This window comes from Apodemus sylvaticus, chromosome 5 (assembly GCF_947179515.1).
Source record: "Apodemus sylvaticus chromosome 5, mApoSyl1.1, whole genome shotgun sequence".
NCBI classification, from domain to species: Eukaryota; Metazoa; Chordata; class Mammalia; order Rodentia; family Muridae; genus Apodemus; species Apodemus sylvaticus.
Genome location: NC_067476.1, coordinates 101,645,752 through 101,660,508, shown reverse-complemented (window position 1 = coordinate 101,660,508; position 14,757 = coordinate 101,645,752). Strand labels below are relative to the sequence as shown.

The window sequence follows — 14,757 nt, the reverse complement described above, 5'->3', positions numbered from 1 at the left end:
GAAAACTGGCTTCCCTAGCCGAGTCTGGACTGGAAGGTGAAAAGCTGGAACAAAAGCTGGAACTCTGGAGCCTGCAAAGAATCAATCCAGTCCTGAAGAGTTAAGGTGTTAAACTCTGGATAAGCGATTCCATCGTTTCCTGGCAACCACTAGTTCCGCCCACCGATTGCCCGCTGGGCGTCATTAACTGTTTTGCCAATCAACTCATAGAACGACAGAAAATCAGACATCAATTGGAGGACTCCTCAGCTCCGTCACTCAGAGACTCCGCCTCTCCCTGATTCTTCCTGACTGCCAGCGACAAACCTGAGCCCGGCGTTTGGAAACTGGGCAGGTGATTGCGGTAGGTGAGGGGCTGCGGTGTCGTGTTTAGCGTCCCCTACTATAGCCTGACCCCGGAACACAACAGAGGGTACCAGGGACCGGTTCAACAAGGCCAGTGATTTGTTTAGGCCGGGTTGACTGAGGCCTGGGATCTGGACACACGGTTTCCTCTACGGTTCTGACGGTTCTGGGGTGAGGGACACGAGGGGACCCTTGAGTGAGTGCAGACTTGGGGTTTGGGTGTGTAGAGGACTTCGATGGAGATTCTCGGACTTCGTGACGTACCTGACCTTTTTACTTTGGGCCCTCGCCCTGGCTGGACTTGACTGGAATTTAGATTTTGCCCTTGTCAGCTTTCCTGATCTTTAAAAGCCCTTTTAAAAAGAAGGCGTCGATCGCTGCCACAAACCTAGATGGTTATGGAAGCCCTAGACTCTAGGCAATAGCCCTTCTTCCCCCTCGGCTTGGGCGACTTTCAGTGTGTTTCCCGAGCAGGCGTAGTGTTGGTGCTGGGTAAAAATAAGGATTTGGAAGCAAAACATCGTATGCCGGCAATGCAGCTCTGAGCAAACAGCTCGTTTGGTCTTGTTATTTCCTCTTCCCCGTCCTTTTCCGACTCCACTTCCTTCTTCCTCACCAGCTCCTGGAATCCACACTCTCTCTGCCTCAGACTCCTTAGTGCAGGAGTCAGGGATGTGCTCCACCATGCCGAACTGTGTCTCTAAAATGATGAGAATGCCTCTCTTTCATTTTTTGTATTCAGTGCTAATTATCTGGTTGAACACAGATTGCATACATTTATTGAATTATCACACTCTACTGTAAAAAATACGGGCAATTAAAATAGTAATAATAAAATAAGGTGGAAAAAAGTACGAATAGGGGTGTGGAGGAACTCGAAGTACTTAGACCTGCTGCTACTGTAATGTGCATATACCCTTGCCCTGTGATAGCACTCAACACTTTCACCAAGCACCATTTTTGCTGTTTTCACATGTAGGACTATGTCCCACTGAAGACAGGTCTTAACTGACCATGATAAAACAGCTGTATGTGGGAGGTCCACAGACAGCAGAGTCTTGTGTTCACTGAATGTATAAAATTCAAGGGCTGGGGCTGTAGCTTCTCAGACTCCTTTATAGAGTCTCATCCTGTAGGTGAAGGCCATTGCAAGGCAGCAGACTCCACTGTCCAGCTAACAGGAAAGCCCTGGACTCTGGGGTGCTGGGATTAAAGGTGTGTATCACCACAGCTGTCTCCAGTATATATGTATGTGTATGTGTATGTATATGTATATATATGTGTATATGTATACATATATATAAAGATTTATTTATTTTTATTTTATGTGTATTTCTCCTGCATGTATGTTTATGCACCACATGCATGCCTGTGTCCACAGAACTGGAACAGAGCATTGATTGCCCTGCAACTTTTGTTAAGGATGGTTGTGAGCTGCTATGTGGATGCTGAAACCGAAACTCTCATCCTCTGCAAGAGCAGTAAAATAACCTCTGAGTCATCCCTGGAACTACTATACTATACTGCATTCTTTTCTTTCTTTCATTTCTTTTTTTCTTTTTTGGGGGGGGGTTGTTTTGTTTTATTTTGTTTTTTTGGTTTTTTCAAGACAGGGTTTCTCTGTGTAGCCTTGGCTGACCTAGAACTCACTCTGTAGACCAGGCTGGCCTTGAACTCAGAAATCCACCTGCCTCTGCCTCCCAAGTGCTGGGATTAAAGGCTTGCACCACCACCGCCCAGCTTTCATTTATTTTTTATGTATTTATTTTGAGACAAAGTTTCACTGTGTATTCCTGGCAGGTGTGGAACTCACAGAGATCTGCCTGCTTTTGCCTCCCCAGTTGCAGGTTAAAGGAGTCCGCCACCATTCCCAGCATGGGACTGTGGTGAGCAGGGTTACTCACTTGACTTTCATTTTCCAGCTCCAAATGAAAATGTTTGAGAGCCTTGACTCTGCAGCTACGAAATCTGGCCGGGATCTCTGGGCTGAAATTTGTTCTTGTCTGCCAAGTCCTGCCCAAGAAGATGTTTCCAACAATGCCTTCTCGGACTCCTTTGCGGATTCGCACCCTGCAGGCGAAGGCCGTACGGCGGCAGCAGCAGACTCTGCTGTCCAGCCAGCAGCCGTAAAGCCGTGGGCTCCCTTGCATGATTCGGAAGTGTATTTAGCATCTCTAGGTGAGTTGTCTTATCTGTTTCTCTTTTTCTGTCTGTGTATCTGTCTGCCCCTTACAATGTTTTGTACTAAGTACATGGGCATTTCCAGTTGCTGAACTTTAAACAGCTATTCCATTAAATAGACTACTGGTAAGATTGGAGTCTTGTTGCCAGAAGAGTCGTTTCTGTCTCTGATAGCAATTTTTATTTTTTTATTTATTTTTTTATTTTTTGGTTTTTTGGATTTTTTTTTTTTTTTTTTTTTTTTTTTTTTTTGAGACGGGGTTTCTCTGTGTAGCCCTGGCTGTCCTGGAACTCACTCTGTAGACCAGGCTGGCCTCGAACTCAGAAATCCGCCTGCCTCTGCCTCCCAGAGTGCTGGGATTACAGGCGAGCGCCACCACTGCCCAGCTGATAGCAATTTTTAAAACAGTGTGTGCATATGTGTATATGGGTGTATGTGTGTATGTGTGTATGTGTAATGCCGGGAACCAAATGCCAGTGCTATGAAAAAGCAGTGCGCAGTGTGTGTTGTTTTTTTGTTGTTGTTGTTTTGTTTTTTTGTTTTTGTTTTTTTTTATTTGGTTTTTTCAAGACAGGGTTTCTCTGTATAGCCCTGGCTGTCCTGGAACTCACTCGGTAGACCAGGCTGGCCTTGAACTCAGAAATCCACCTGCCTCTGCCTCCCAGAGTGCTGGGATTACAGGCGTGCGCCACCACCACCCGGCACAGTGCATGTTGTTAACTGACGAGCCATCTCTCCAGGGTGCCCTCCCCCCGCCCCCACTGGCCATCTTAAAAACCTTCCCTGAACACATTTTCATTGCCCTGTACTGTGGCCTTAGTGTAAATGTCTAGAGAGCCCACACACAAGAAAGTAAAATTGTCTCATGCCCAGGGAAAGAGAACTGTTAGTCTAGGACAGTGTCTCGGTCACTTTTTCTATGGCTGTGACAAAACATCATGATGAAGGTGAAAAAAAATGTTTAATTTAGGGTTTACCGTTTCAGACAGTCCGAGTCCATCGTCACAGAATGAAGTCATGGTGGCAGGAACATTTGTGAGCTTACTTCTTACAGGGTAGAGAGATAGACAGAGACAGAGGGAGGGAGAGAATACTTGGAATGACATGAATCTTCTGAAACCTCAACGCCTGCCACCACTGACATACCTCCTCTAACGGGCGACCAGGTATTCAAGCCTCCCATAGGCCCCATATGAGCCCATGGGGCCGTTTTCATTCAAACCACCATAGGCTGACTCTGGCTGTGATATTTATTTTATTTATTCTGCTTTCAAACCCGGGGTTTCATATATACTAGACAAACCAAAGTTCTACCTCTGAGCCGTATCCCCAGTCTACTCCCCATCCAATGCTTCTGCTTCTAGACAAGGTCTCCTGTAGCCCAGGCTGGCCTTGAACTTACTGTGTAGTTGTGTAGTTGAAGATAACCTTGACTTTCTGATCCCGCCCCCCCCCCCCCCCCCCCCCCCCCGCCACTTCATCTCCTGAATGATGGGGATTACAAGGCAAGCAAACACACCCAGTTCCTCTGCCCTTTTAAATATACTTTTAACTGGTACATATAAACCATAAAAAAAAAATCTATGTATTCACATATTGTTTTTTAACATATTTATATTAACATATTGTTTTATTTTATGTATGTGAGTATACCATAGCAGTCTACAGACACACCAGAATAGTGTCAGATCCCATTCCAGATGGTTGTGAGCCACCATGTGGTGGCTGGGAATTGAACTCAGGACCTCTGGAAGAACAGCTAGTATTCCTAACCATTGTGCTGTCTCTCTAGTCCCCTTAACATATTGATAAATGAACCTATCTTGTAGAGAATCCACTGACAAGAGCAGTGGTAGACGGGCAATTCTACTACCGCCATGCCCACTACTCTTCTTGTAGTGTGCTAACCCATCATCCCCCTTCTTTCTAAAAGACAAAAGTTAGTTAAATGGTACATAGGCATTATTCTTTTTGTTTCCTTCAAGAAAATCTAAGAATCCCTTAGCTAGCTATTAACATATGTCACCTGCAGGGTTTTGTTTTGTTTGTTGGGGGTGAGCTCTTGTTAGTAACTTAAAGGAACCGAGTATTTATTGCTTTCATTGGTGGTGCATAATGTTTCAGTTTATCTATACATTGTGTACTGTCTAATTCAGGATAAATACATCTCCTCAAGTGATTCTCATTATGGATAGATCCATGTGTTGTGAAACTAAATCTGGAAATTATTAGTTGAAGAAGCCCCAGTCCTATGGTGTGTTTAAATATTTTTGTTATATGAGCCCCCATTAGGCAGTCAGTCTGCTTCTGAATTACTCGGAAGGAAGTCAGCTTCTGTAGAAGGGCAAAGGGAAGAGCCAGAGGAGGGCTTAGATGAGTGCTGAGAAATGGGAGGACACAGAGGCTTTCAGTAATGATGATTAGAAGGAAGAGTTGTGAGTGGGAAAGGTGGAAGACAAGATGTGGGGTCCGAGTGAAATTGATAAGGAAGCCAGCAGGAATAGCAGTGCTCACAGTCCTGGCTGAGGGCCTGAGAGCTCCGTCCGTGGCAGACAGAACGTCTGCTCCACGATGATAAGGAGAAGGGCAGCAGTCTGGGAAAGAACCAGACCCCTTGGCTGCTTGATAACCTGTGACCCGGCCTTATAAGAAACACTCTTGGGGTGACGATGTTAACTGATGCATATTGGTCAGGAAGTTAAAACTCCACTGGTCTTTTCTAGAGTCAGTTAAGAAACTAACTGGAAATTAAGAGTTCCGTCTTGGGGCTGGAGAGATGGCTGAGTTTCAATACCCAGCAACTACTTGGTGGCTCAGAGCCATCTATAATGGGATCTGATGCCCTCTTCTGGCATGCAGGTGTACATGCAGATAGAGCACTCATTCATAAAATAAATAAATCTTAAGGGGAAAAAAAAAAGATTTCTTTCTTGAGGAAGCCAAGAACATTTTTGTGGCCCAGGAAAGGGTGGGTGATAATGGCATGCAGGTCTGGGTGTGCAGCAGTACCTGACTCTGCCTGTCTGTTAAAACCACATCTGCTTGGGAACTTAGCACCCTCAGAAGCCCATTCTAGCCCCAGAGAGTACCTATCTCCATGACAACTAAGACCAGACAATCTGAAGATTGTTTTTTTATTGCCAAATAAGCCTGTGCCAAAAAGAATCCACCAATAAGAGCAAGAATTATAAATCTAGCCAGATAAATGTATTACCCTTTTTATATACTTAAGGAAAAAAATATTACCATTTATCAACTGCAGGTGTTTTACCTGGGTGGGCTCTTGCTGGTGACTTATAGGAATATAAGATGTTTATGGTTTTGGTCAGCAGCTGTTAGGTGATGTCACTTGTTTAGAAATGGGAACAAAGGGGCTGGAGATATGGCTCAGCAGTTAAGAACACTGACTGTTCTTCCAAAGGTGCTGAGTTCAAATCCCAGCAACCACATGCAACCATCTGTAATAAGATGTGACGTCCAAAGACAGCGACAGTGTACTTATATCTAATAAAAAAAGAAAGAAAGAAATGGACACAAGACTGCAGATTACAACATTTCTCTCAGTTCTAAGATTAATGGCCACCCCTCAGAGAGCTATCATCTGCTTGTTGTTTTGGGCTGGGAGATGATATCACAACTTCCTTATGGGGTTCCAGCAACAAAACTAAGTACTGTGACACCATAGTTCATACTGGGAAACCAATGAGTTTTTTGGGCTTACTTACAGAACATGGGTGAGAGGTTACTTGTAGGAGAATGGATGTCCCCAAATGAGGTAACCCTGAAAGACATCATCTACTCTGGATGATGGCTTCCTAGTAGCTGCATAGATGGAGTCTCCCCTGCCCCCCTTCAGTCAACCTACCCCAGCTCATACAGTGTAGGCTACCTACATGCAAGCAGGGCAGAATGGCTGGTGTGCTGGAGGGTGAGCCAGAATCTCAAATGAGGGTCCAACTGCCTCCTTCCTCTAAGGCAGCCATTCGTACTCAACCCGTGGGTCACAACCCCGTGGGCATTACATGACCCTTTCATACAGGTCAAATATCAGATATCTACATCACAGTTCACAACCGTAGCAAAATTACAGCTATGAAGTAGCCTTGAAACATTTTTTTTGTTTGGGGGTCACTACAACATGAGGAACTGTTTTAAAGGGTCACAGCATTAAGCAGGTTCAGAACCGTGGCTCTAAGGGAGGGTCAGCAGCCTACGGCTTGCCAGGGATGCTCTCCTGTAAGCAGGCAGCTGCTTTGAGGATGGCAGCTGTCTTTGCTTGGAGAACCTGGTTCTGTGACTCATGTGCAGACTCAAACTTTGCTTAACAGTCAGGATTTGGTCTGAGAAAGGCGATTTCATCAGCGCACAGGATAGAGTGTACTTATGGTAAGACACATGCCACATCACCTGGTGTTTGTGGCTTGTCCTAGACTAAACGGGACTGAATCATATGGTTGAAGTAACGACTAAATAAAGGCAGAAAGTAATGGTGATGTCATTTCTCATGTGCTTCAGAAGGGGTCTCCTCAACAATTAAAAGGCAAAGAAGAGTAATTAAAGGTCTAGCACCAGGAAGCCCTATGAATCACTCTCAAAGGATTACAAGATGTTTGCTTTTATGAGGCTCCAATATCCAGGCCACAAATTGAGCAACTTTTTGAAATGTTGGGTGACATTTTTCTTTAATCAAGAGTGTAATCCCACATTGAGACCCTAAAGGTCTTTTCTTATTGCGTCCCCATGAAGTCGATTCCAGCGTCTGATGAACCACTGGGGTTCTTGTCATTCCCTCTAATTCTCTCTCATGAGGGTTGGAAAACACTTCATGCCCTAATAAGAAAAACCATTTGCTCCTCAGAGACGTCATTTTCAAGGAGTTGAAAACAGGAGCTAGAACACACGTGCCAAACCAGGGAAAACAGGCGTTCCTTAGAGAGATAGATACCTGCTGGGATTCTGTAATAAAACAAAACAAAACAAAGCAAAAAAAGCTATTTATTTTTTATTTTTATTTTTATTTTTTTGGTTTTTTTGGATTTGGTTTTTTTGAGACAGGGTTTCTCTGTATAGCCCTGGCTGTCCTGGAACTCACTCTGTAGATCAGGCTGGCCTCAAACTCAGAAATCTGCCTGCCTCTGCCTCCCAGAGTGCTGGGATTACAGGCGTGCGCCACCACCGCCTGGCTATTGGTTTATTTATGAGAGCCTGTGGCTCTTTCTTTTTTCAGGCTTAAACAGTTACTCAATATAGTGCAAGATGTGGAAAAGAAGCATATTTAGTCAATTTTCAATTTTTTCTCTAAGAATGAGTTCTTTTGCAGGACTATGAATGTATTCTTCAGTAAAAGGATTTTTTGGGTGTGTGTGGGGGGAGGTCTGTTTGGTTGGATATTTAAGCCTTGAACTCCTGACCTCCTGCCTGCCTCTGCCTCCCAAGTGCTAGGATTATAGGCTTGTGCCATCACACCCGGCTGGGAAGAATTGTTCACTTAGCAGTTTGCACCTTAGACTTAATTAAAATGTCATTTCATAGTCTCTATGTCACGCTCCATCTCTTTTCTCCTCAGAGAAGAAACTAAGAAGAATCAAAGGTTTAAACGAGGAAGTAACGTCCAAGGACATGCTTCGAACCCTGGCCCAAGCTAAGAAGGAATGCTGGGATCGATTCCTCCAGGAGAAGTTAGCATCAGAATTTTTTGTGGATGGACTTGATTCCGATGAGAGGTAATTGACTGAAAGCTAGCTCCACTAAGAATACTTCTCACTCACTAAAGAACTCAGGTAGAGTGATGTCAGAGTACTGGTACCAGTTGATACTGATCTCTCTTTGAGCTGAAATCAGCCCTTGGAAGGCTGTCCAGTATGTCCTTGTATGGACCAGGAGTAGACTTTTTAGAATGGCAAATACCTTCAGCTACATCTTGACCACAGATGGATAGAGTTGAGGACGAGTCTTCAAAGTGTGCCATGGACTGGAGAAGGATGTACTGAAGCGCCAGCTAGTGCCACGTCTTCTTATCCTCTAATCTTCAGTGCCACAGAACTTCTGACCTATTCCAGACACCCAATAAATGTGTGTGGATCAAACCAATATATTTGTTAAGCACCTATTATGTGCTAACGCTGTGCTTGGTGACTGGAGGAGAGTGTCGTAGTTACTGTCCTATTGCTGTGATAAGACACCATGACCAAGGCAACTTATAGAAGGAAGGATTTATTTGGGGCTTATGGTTTCGGGGGGGACAGGAATCCATTGCTCTTACCACAGGGATGCGTGGTAGGGCGGCATGGTGACTGGAGCTGAAAGCTGAGGTTTACATCTAGAACCACAAACAGGAAGCAGAGAGAGTTCACTTGGAGTTTCAGGAGGCTTCAAAACCTCAAAGCTGTCCCTCGGGCACATTTTTTTGCAAGCAAGACCACACCCCCTAATCCTTCCCAAATAGCATCACCAACTGGAGACCAAATGTTCAAATGCCTGAGTATATGAGAGACATTTCATTCAAACTGCCACATTTCACTCCCTGGTCCTCATGGGTGACTATGTCATAATGCAAAATGCACTTAGTCCAATTTCCAGAGTCCCTATGGTCCTTCAGTCTCAGCACTGTTTTAATTATGGAAGTCTTTTATGAGACCCAAGTGCCAGCAGTCTCTTCACTGTAACCCTCTGTAAGATCACCAGGTTCAGTGGGACACACTGTCTTAAGGGAAGGAGGTGGAGAATGATGGATTAGGACCCTGGTTGTCTCCTTTTCACCTCTGACTGCATACCCAAGGGTCTTCATGCCTGCACTCATGTATACTACACATGTGCATCACATGTTTTTAAAATTAAATTAAAAAAATTAATACACAATTTTAAAAATTGGTGGAAGGAATAACAACTAAAATTTTAAGTGAAGGATGTGACTCACACTTATAACACATAGTTAATATTGGTTTTGAGAGTCCCATTGTGTCATGGGAAGATGCTATTGCCTGAATCAGGACAGATGTCTAAATAAAACTTCATAGTCACACTTGATTTAACTTACAGAGCACTTTAAATTGCGTCCTCACGCCTTGAGTTGGCATACCCTCAGAACCCTCAGAAATCAGTGTGGCATTTCTTTAGGTCTGCCAAACTGGCCCCAGAAAGCTAGAAAAATAATACATTTTTCACAGATTCCTGACCTGTTCATAACTTGGTAGAAAGTTGTCTTCCTGAAAATCTCCCTCTACTCCAGGTCTAGGAAGATGAAACTTTCTCTTGCATAGTCAAGTAAGAATTGCCACTTTCTGAAACCAGATCATACAAAAAACAGTGTGACCTTCTCTGAATTTGTTCTGATTTTTCCCTTTTCTAAATAATTTGGACAGTGCAGTGAAAAGGGCAGTAGATAAGGGGTAAATGTCTTTCTCACCTGACTCTCTTTGAGTTGTGGACATATGCCTACCTACTGCTCCTCCGAGCCGTTCTGTCCCTCTTACCTACATTTGTGGGAACACAGCTGTCAGTGTGCAGAACAAGCTCGGGGAGAGGCAGCTATGCATTTGTTTTCAAATTCAGAGTTTGCATTTTAGACCATTTTGAGTTCCATGGGAGCCAGGAGGAGATTCCTCTGGTGAGTGATGCTTCTGTTGAACATATAGTCCTATGGCCTTTTGATTTTGTTTGTTTTCTTATTTGTTTCATTTGACTGGTTAAGCAATATGATCTCATTCTGTAGTTTAGGCTAGCCTTGAACTTGTGACAGTCCTCCTGCCTCAGCCTCCAGAGTGCTGAGGATTCTGGGTGTGAGCCACCAATACCTAGCTGCTGTGAGTTATTGAGGACCATAAAACAAGATATACATTATTCGTAGTTATTTATATTTTACTTCAAATGTGTAATAACTGGAAGGTATAGAATCCTGAGTACCTAAAGTAGGAGAGAGACATGAATCTGACACCCAGTCAGTCCCCCTCTCTACACAGGCAAGTGACAAGAGCCCTCTGGCGTAACGCCCATTCCTTGCTGGGAACACTGGGTTTCTATCTTGGGATCTTAATCTCTGAGGCACCCCGACCCCACCCCAAATTACAGTTCTTACAAATAAACTTTGTTTGTGTAATTGAGCCTCACACTGTCTTAGGTTAAAAATGATCTCAGATTTTCTGTCTCACCCATAATTTGATATTTATTTGAGTGTTTCATCCCCTTGACAGTTTCTTTCCTCTTCAGATTCCAGGGAACAGAATCCTGCTAAGACCGAGGCAGGAGCTCTACAGCTATTCCCATCAAGCCTTCAGAGGCCCTGCTTTGAAGGGGCCCTGGTGCTGCTTATAGCCAAAGTGCCCACTAGGGGGTAAATGATGCCGTGGAGCTGCCAGGATGTGCAGCTGTCCGAGTATTAGTAGCAAGGCTCTCCCTGTGTTAGCAGGGACAAGCAGAGGTGGGAAGAAATGGCGGTGGGCAGGGGGGGTGGGGCTTGAGTAACTGAACCAATCACTAAGTAGTTAAGCAGCGAGCTCTGACCCAGCCATTCCTTCTTCTGCTCTCTTGTAGCACCTTGGAACATTTCAAAAGGTGGCTCCAACCAGATAAAGTAGCCATCAGCACAGAGGAGGTCCAGTTCCTCATCCCTCCTGAGTCGCAGGCCGAGAAGCCAGAGGCCGGGGACAAGCCAGCGGCAGCAGAACAATAAATCACACACACATACGCCAAGCAGCTGTCTGGGGCCCAGGGGGAACAGTAGAGAGCTTGACAGCGCCCGCAGCAAGGAGGGGAAAGCCCAGACTTCTACTCCACAGAGCAAACAGCTGCTGGCCCTCGGGGACTTGCTTAGAGCTGGCGTGTGTGACTGTCCGGATGAAGTGACGGACCCAGTGTGTGCTGGATCAAAACGCTTCTGTCCTCACAGCTTGACTGAGCGCTGCTGCTGCTGCTGCTGCTGCTGCTGCTGCTGCTGCTGCTGCGGGCTGGGGGTCTGTAAGGACCTGTGAGGAGCAGAGGGTGAAAGAGCTCGGAGCCGTGGGAGCCTTCGTATAGACGGGATCAGTCAAGGGAGCCGCGTTTTCTCTCTCTCTTCTGGATCTTCTTGCCTGTGTCTCAAGCATTCCACAGTTAAGTAGTCAGGAACAAGCGTAGCCAAGGAGAGTGAAGTCAGCCTCCTTGAGTCCAAGCCCTTTACCGGACTCTCAGGAACCGGGCCTTTCCTTTTGATTTGTTTCTTTTGTCAAAAAATGGGAGGGGGTGTGTGTGAAAACGTGGGTGTTTATATCTGTGTAGATATATTTTCTATTTCGTGGCTTCTCCTTGTAGGGACTTTACACGTTCCAGATTAGACTTGTAAATATGGCTTAGTGTTTGACAGTTGATTAGCTCCAAGCTTGTTTCCCGTGCAAGTCCCTGACTGAGCTTGCATTTGCTTCTTTTTTTTTACTGTGTTGTTCATGTAAAGTTTGAGTTGTCTATATACAACTTTCTCATTGGAACACCTGTGTATGGGGGGCAGGGCGCTGTTGACCCATTTCCTCTCTATGAACACTGGGGAGCCAGCAACCTTTGCCAGCCTGGTGTACAAAGCGAGTTCCCGGATAGCCAGGGCTACATAGAGAAACCCAATCTCAAAAGAGGAAGAGATTGGGAGTTGGAGAGGTGGCTCAGCGGCGCTAACTGCTCTTCCAGAGGTCCTGAGTTCAAGTCCCAGCAACCACATGGTTGCTTACAACCATCTAAAATGGAGTCTGATGCCCTCTTGTGGCATACAGGTGTAAATGCAGATAGAGCATTCATGTACATAAAATAAATAAATCTAAAAAAAAAGATTTTCTTATTTCATTTTTTATTTTATTTATATGTATGTGTGTTTGCTTGTGTGAGTTTATATAAACCATGTATGAGCAAGAGCCCATGGTCACCAGAAGAAGATGTCGGAGCCTTTGCAACTGAAGTTACAAATGGTTGTAAGATGCCATGGGGACCTGGGTGGGCCCAGGTTTTCTGCAAGACAAATAAATGCTTTTTGCTGCTGACCCCTCTCTCCAATCCCAGGTCTCTTGTTTTTAACATGTTTCTGACAGTTTACACTGAAACGTTCTGTGGTAAGATTCTGGGGCTGTGGCTCCTGGGTGACAGTGTCCAAATCTGTAATGATAAGGATCATGCTTAAAACTTTTCAGAGAATACTTGCTCATTTCCAAATCAAGTATTTGCCGTATTGAGAAAGCTAGGAGCCAAACAGGTCATATCATGTACTTGCTTAATGACAGAAATGCTTTATAATTTCCAGATACATTTTTCTGAGATCATTTTTCATTACCTACTAGTGTTAGCTCTATTCCTGCTGCTATTGGTGAGTTGGATATATTTGATATCAAAGGTGGCCCTTGGTGGCACCTTGGGGAGGCTGAGCACTGATGCTGACCCAGGCTCTCTAGCTGTCATCTCTCTCTGGAGGTCAGATGACAGACCTCTATTCCTCCTTCCTAATGGCTTCAGCTACATGGAGAGGATTAAAAGAAAAAGGCTAAGATTTTTCTTCATCCCATGTCATAAAAGAAAATCATTCTTCCTCCAGAACGAGAAGGAAGAGGTAAGGTTCAGAGCAACTCTACCAAGGAACAGCTGGTCCCGGGGCAGTAACACAGCATTCTTTTATAGCCCAAAGTAGCAGTTCTATAATTAAGGCAAAATCTTAGCTTTTTCTTCTCTCTACCTCCTATTTTCTACCTCAGAAATAGACATTTGGGGGCTGAGGATTTGGCTCAGCGTTTAATGGCACTGGCTGCTCTTGCAGAGGACCTGAGCTCAGTTCTCAGCACCTACACCAGACAGCTCACAACTGCATGACTCCAGGGGCTCCAACACCCACTTAACAACTTCTGGGGGCACACACACACACACACAAACACAAATAAAAAATAAATGTTTTGAAAAAACAAGCAGAGCACAGACATTTTTTTTTGGAGAAGGCAGAAGGCTGATTCTGAGGAAACCCTGGTGAAGGTGTGAGAGGAAGGTCTCAGATCTCCAGCCATCTTGATTAAGAATTCAGCAAGTTTTAGCTATGGTCTCCTACCTGTTTTAGAGGTGACAGCTTAAGTAATTACTATTGTAATAGGTGAAACCCCATTAACCTAAACCGAATCTGACTTTAGCTCCAGAAGCCAACTCTGCATTCATATAGATTTATCTTAAGCGCTTGAAGGGGCACTAAATTTGAAACCAGGCATCTGGGGTGCTATCTTTGTCCTGTGGCTTACTGTGTGGTCATAAATAAGTCAAATGACCTCTTTGCATTCCAGTTCCCTTTCAGTAATTAGACTAACCATAGGAAAGACAAGATTGGCCTAAATCGCTGATATGTTTCCTTTCACCCTGAAGCTCTAGGGAGAACTTCCTTAAATCGGTGAAGTGCGCGTGTTGGGGAGAGCCTTGTCACCCAGCTTCCTTCCGTGTCCTTACTGAAGGACGGTAGAGCAAACGCAGTGATAGCGCTCAACCTCACAGCCATTGGAGGTAATTACCAGCCAGGGATAAGGCATTAATGACCTGGTATACGCAGGGGAGGCTGGGCGGGAGCCAGGGAAGTAAGCTTAGTGATGGGCACTGTTTTTCCTGGCTCGTGGACTCATCGCCCAGGGCTTGGCAAGGTCAGCGCTGGAATGACCCAGGCTCGCATCCAGTACCTGCTCCAGAAATAGGCTCCGGACGTTCACACAGCATAAACAAGCATCCCGCACTGTTGCCAAGGTGTGTCCCTTCTAGGCATTCCTGCCGAACAGGATGATTGCTGCAAGAGGAAAGCTGCCTGAGCCACATCTTCCGTCTGCCTCCCCAAGCCACATAAAACTGCTAATCTTGTCTTCAGACCATCCCATGCTGCCCCGGCTCCATTTCAGTTACAAGAGTCCGGACAGGGCACTCTGCCTTCACAATCTCGCAGTTTGCGGGAGCCTAGCAGTGCACTCTTTAAGGTAGAGATCCATTCATCCAGCCAACGAATGCTGAGCCTCTGGCCTGCTCCAGGCACTGGGTGTGGTGATAAATAAAGTGGAACCCCAACCGAAGGAATGGCAGGGCACTTCTGAGCACCTGCAGAGGAGAGATGACAGCCCCAGGCCAGCTGGTGGCAGGTGGGGGAGAGAAGCCACTTAGGGAAGCTGGTCCGGAAGAACCAGTGGGAGCAGGAAGAAACAGGGAGTTCAGAGTATGGGGGTGGGGGAGGGGCGGGGGAGGAGGGGGCGTGGGGTGTCTGTGTACAA

At 45.3% G+C, this 14,757-nt stretch overlaps 1 protein-coding gene across 1 annotated transcript; it reads left to right on the top strand.

Annotated features, from left to right (window-relative positions):
- The first annotated feature begins 266 nt into the window (after positions 1-266).
- Ccdc32 (coiled-coil domain containing 32) lies at positions 267-12,525 on the top strand. Its single transcript, XM_052183253.1, has 4 exons — positions 267-343; positions 2,268-2,523; positions 8,094-8,250; positions 11,057-12,525. Exons 2-4 carry the CDS (start codon positions 2,274-2,276, stop codon positions 11,193-11,195), a joined length of 546 nt encoding a protein of 181 aa, XP_052039213.1. The 5' UTR covers positions 267-343; positions 2,268-2,273; the 3' UTR covers positions 11,196-12,525.
- The last annotated feature ends 2,232 nt before the right edge of the window (positions 12,526-14,757 follow it).

Coding starts and splice junctions, on each gene's coding strand:
- Ccdc32 (XM_052183253.1), top strand. CDS start 2,274: ATGAAAATGTTTGAGAGCCTTGACTCTGCAGCTACGAAATCTGGCCGG. Junction 2,524..8,093: donor AGTGTATTTAGCATCTCTAG/GTGAGTTGTCTT, acceptor TTTTCTCCTCAG/AGAAGAAACTAAGAAGAATC. Junction 8,251..11,056: donor GGACTTGATTCCGATGAGAG/GTAATTGACTGA, acceptor GCTCTCTTGTAG/CACCTTGGAACATTTCAAAA.